Below are 3,507 nucleotides of genomic sequence, written 5' to 3' on the forward strand. Positions count from 1 at the left end.
AAAAAAACTATCTTCATACAGTATGCATTCTAACTCTTGAAATAATTGTACCTGTAAGTCATAGTTTAAGATAGAATACATATGCTTATCATGTTTATTGCAGTTGCATTTCAGAAGGGGAACTAAGAAATTTATAGAAACTAGAAGGTTTGGCATTAATGAAGTCAAGTGGCCTCTTGAACTTTAAACTTCCACATCACAATATGAAGCTGGTTCTAAGATAAGAAATAGAATAAATTCTCTCCTAAGGACGGACCTGAATCTCTGATTGCTCAGAGGCTGAATTAACCAGAGACCATGGCGTTTGATGGTACTTGGAAGGTAGACAGAAATGAGAACTATGAAAAGTTCATGGAAAAAATGGGTAAGTGCTTAATACTTTAACAGCTTGTTCTTTTGTTTTTCACAGACATCTTTAACTCCTTCTAAACCTCAAATCTTCGGCAATGGCACCTGTTGTGCTGGTGAGGATCAAGAATGGGTGCTGGTTCAGAGTAGGGAAAACCACATGCTCACTTCTTACATTAGAAAGAATACACTCTCACCAGTGGAAGAAAAGATTCTTGGGCACTATTCTCTAAAACACAAAAAACATCCAGATACGTTTCATTTATGTTAACTGGTGACTGAAAATTGAATAGTTTTTTGTTTGTTTAGAAAGTAAAATATGGCAGAGCATAATGATAACCTTCATACTTTAAAATATTAAATTCTAGGGGATGGAAAAGCAAAGGCCATATAATAGAGCAATGAAAACAAATGAGACTTAATTCTCTTCCTCTGACTTGCAGAGCTTTTGGAATGATCTCATGACAGTATGTAGTTTCTACAGAAGTTTTAATTTAACAGATTTTAATATCTACACCACTACTCTGGCAGCCCATACGCTGAACACTTTGGGCAAAAAGATTTGTCATTCCCTAAAAATAAAAATCTGCATCAATTATATCCTGTAGTTTAGGAATTCCAAGTTCACATTTATGGAATTTGCAGATTCTTATAATAATGAATTTGACCGTAATATTTGCTAATTTTCTCATTTCTATGATAGAAACACCACAAAAAGCAAAGAGAATTATGAAACTCAAAATTTTAAAGCCATGGAAAGCAAAGGGACATCAAAAAAGAAAGTGTACCATACATGTGGAATTAAAGTAGTATATCCTTATAAATATATAAATGTACTTTCTTAATCCTTCATTTGATATCCCTGGAATTTGACTTACTTAACACTGAAACAAAAATATTTATAATTTTTAAAAAAATTACTCAGTTCTAAGATTCTACAATTCTATGCTTCATTTAATTTTTTTCAGTTTTAGAAAAACAGTTTGATATGATTGAGCTTGAACTTTTTCTACAGAAGCAATCTGAATGCTCTTGTGCAAAGGCAATATGATCAGGTATTCCTCTTCACCCACAAAATATTAACTGGTTAATTAACTAGTTTAAACAGAACTTGGAAAAGTAGCACTTTCCATGGCATTTTGACTTTATTTCCTCCAATCTCTTTGTCTTTGCAGGTATTAATGTGGTGAAAAGGAAGCTTGCAGCTCATGATAATTTGAAACTGATAATTACACAAGAAGGAAATAAATTCACAGTCAAAGAATCAAGCACTTTTCGAACCATTGAAATTATTTTTGAGCTTGGTGTCACTTTTAATTATAGCCTCGCAGATGGAACTGAACTCAGTGTAAGAAATTTTTTATAAGCAAAGCATTCCTGATTTTTTTACATACTGCAAAAATAATCTCTGTTTTCTTCCACTGGATCGGGTAATGAATGTAGGTCTCCTTCATTTACTGAAGCAGTCAGTGGAGTTTATCTATATTAAACATCATACAAGTTAGCAGAGTATTTAAAAATGTTTTGATTTTCATATGTTATCTATTAAAGAACCTGGATTAAACAACAATTAGAAAAATATCCTTTGAATTACTAAGCATACACCTATTCATAAAGAAAATTTCAGTGTTTTCAACATATCTGACAGCAATAAAAGCTTCTAGAGCTATCTAACTTAAATATAATAGACGTGTAATTGAAATGATAAAATAAGTGAATAAATTAGTGAATGAATGTGTGACCAAATAGAAAGGTCCAATGTTACAATGTAGGTCACTGGGAATTCATTTTACTATTTAAGATCTAAAATTTTAAGATATAAAATGGGGTCACATTTTTCAAGTGATTTTTTAAAAAATGTTTCCACTTAGAACTTTTCTGGTTAAATTAAACATGTTTGCAGTGACAATTAAGCTGTCAAATATTTTATTATGGCTGTTTTATCTGTTACCACAATTACATAAATTAAAACAAGTACAAGCTTGTTAACTTCTCTGTTAAACTAATATGAACCATGATTAAACTTAGAACACTCTTTTTAATGTGAAAGACTTAGTAAAGAGAAGTCCCGATTATCTGCCTTACAATTCAGCATTTGGAAACTACAGAGCGAGATGGTTACCAGCACGTACTCTAGAGCCCCGGTAATCTAGGTGCAAGCTTGGCTTTGTGACTTTAATTACCGTATTTCAGTTTTTTCATCTGTGCAACGGAGATAAACATATCTCCTTCATAGGGTTATAGTGAAGTTTGAAGAAGTATATCTGTAGACCTCAGAACAGAGCCTGACACGTGTAAGACCCTTAAAAATGGTTTTTTTATTATTATTTTGAAATCTTATACAGGGGGCGTGGGCCCTGGAGGGAGATAAACTTGTCGGAAAATTTAAACGGTTGGACAATGGAAATGCACTAAATACTGTCCGAGAAATTATAGGTGGCGAGATGGTCCAGGTGAGTTATTTTCCAAAGACAAAAATAATTACATAGCAATGATTTTTATCTGGGGGTTGCTGAGTTAAATCATCAATAAACAGACTATTACTTTTCTCATAAATCTTACTGAGTTTTAAAATATAGGTATTTTCTGATGCCTATTTGAAGAGAACTTACATACGTCAACACATTGAGCCTATTTTAACTGAAAAAGTGACTACAAACCAAAACTTATTTTTAAATGAATGTCTCCTCTATCTGTATAAAATGTGACTATCAAGTACAAGAAAAAAATACATTTTGAAGCTAAATACTACTAATATTTTTCTTAATTGAGCCTCTAATCTTAACGTCAAATTCTTCTATGTTTATGAACACCTTTCAGACTTACACTTATGAAGGTGTGGAAGCCAAGAGGATTTTCAAAAAGGAATGAGCACTGTTCCTGGAGCATTGCCCAGAACACAGATTAGATGGAAAATCTGTATTGAACCAGAAATGCTTTCCTTTCCTCATCTGGTATAAAGTTGCTGATTGATTAGATCTTTCATAAGCATTGGTCAATGGCTTATATTTCCAGTCTCACCAAAGAAAAACATGTAAAAGCTAATTAGGATTTAACTTGTCTTACAATTTCTAAGATGTGTTTACTGGTGTTCTAAAAGAATGTGACATTTTAAAAAACATATGAATAAATATTGTTCCCACATTGCTTTAAAAGTAG

The 3,507-nt window shown here is 32.2% G+C and overlaps 1 protein-coding gene across 1 annotated transcript; it reads left to right on the forward strand.

Annotated features, from left to right (window-relative positions):
* The first annotated feature begins 297 nt into the window (after positions 1-297).
* Positions 298-3,219, forward strand: FABP2 (fatty acid binding protein 2). The gene is made up of 4 exons (XM_070372909.1): positions 298-364; positions 1,524-1,696; positions 2,694-2,801; positions 3,169-3,219. The coding sequence occupies exons 1-4, from the start codon at positions 298-300 to the stop codon at positions 3,217-3,219; spliced, it is 399 nt and encodes a 132-aa protein (XP_070229010.1).
* Positions 3,220-3,507: the final 288 nt, after the last annotated feature.

Source organism: Bos mutus, chromosome 6 (genome assembly GCF_027580195.1).
Source record: "Bos mutus isolate GX-2022 chromosome 6, NWIPB_WYAK_1.1, whole genome shotgun sequence".
Classification (NCBI taxonomy): Eukaryota; Metazoa; Chordata; class Mammalia; order Artiodactyla; family Bovidae; genus Bos; species Bos mutus.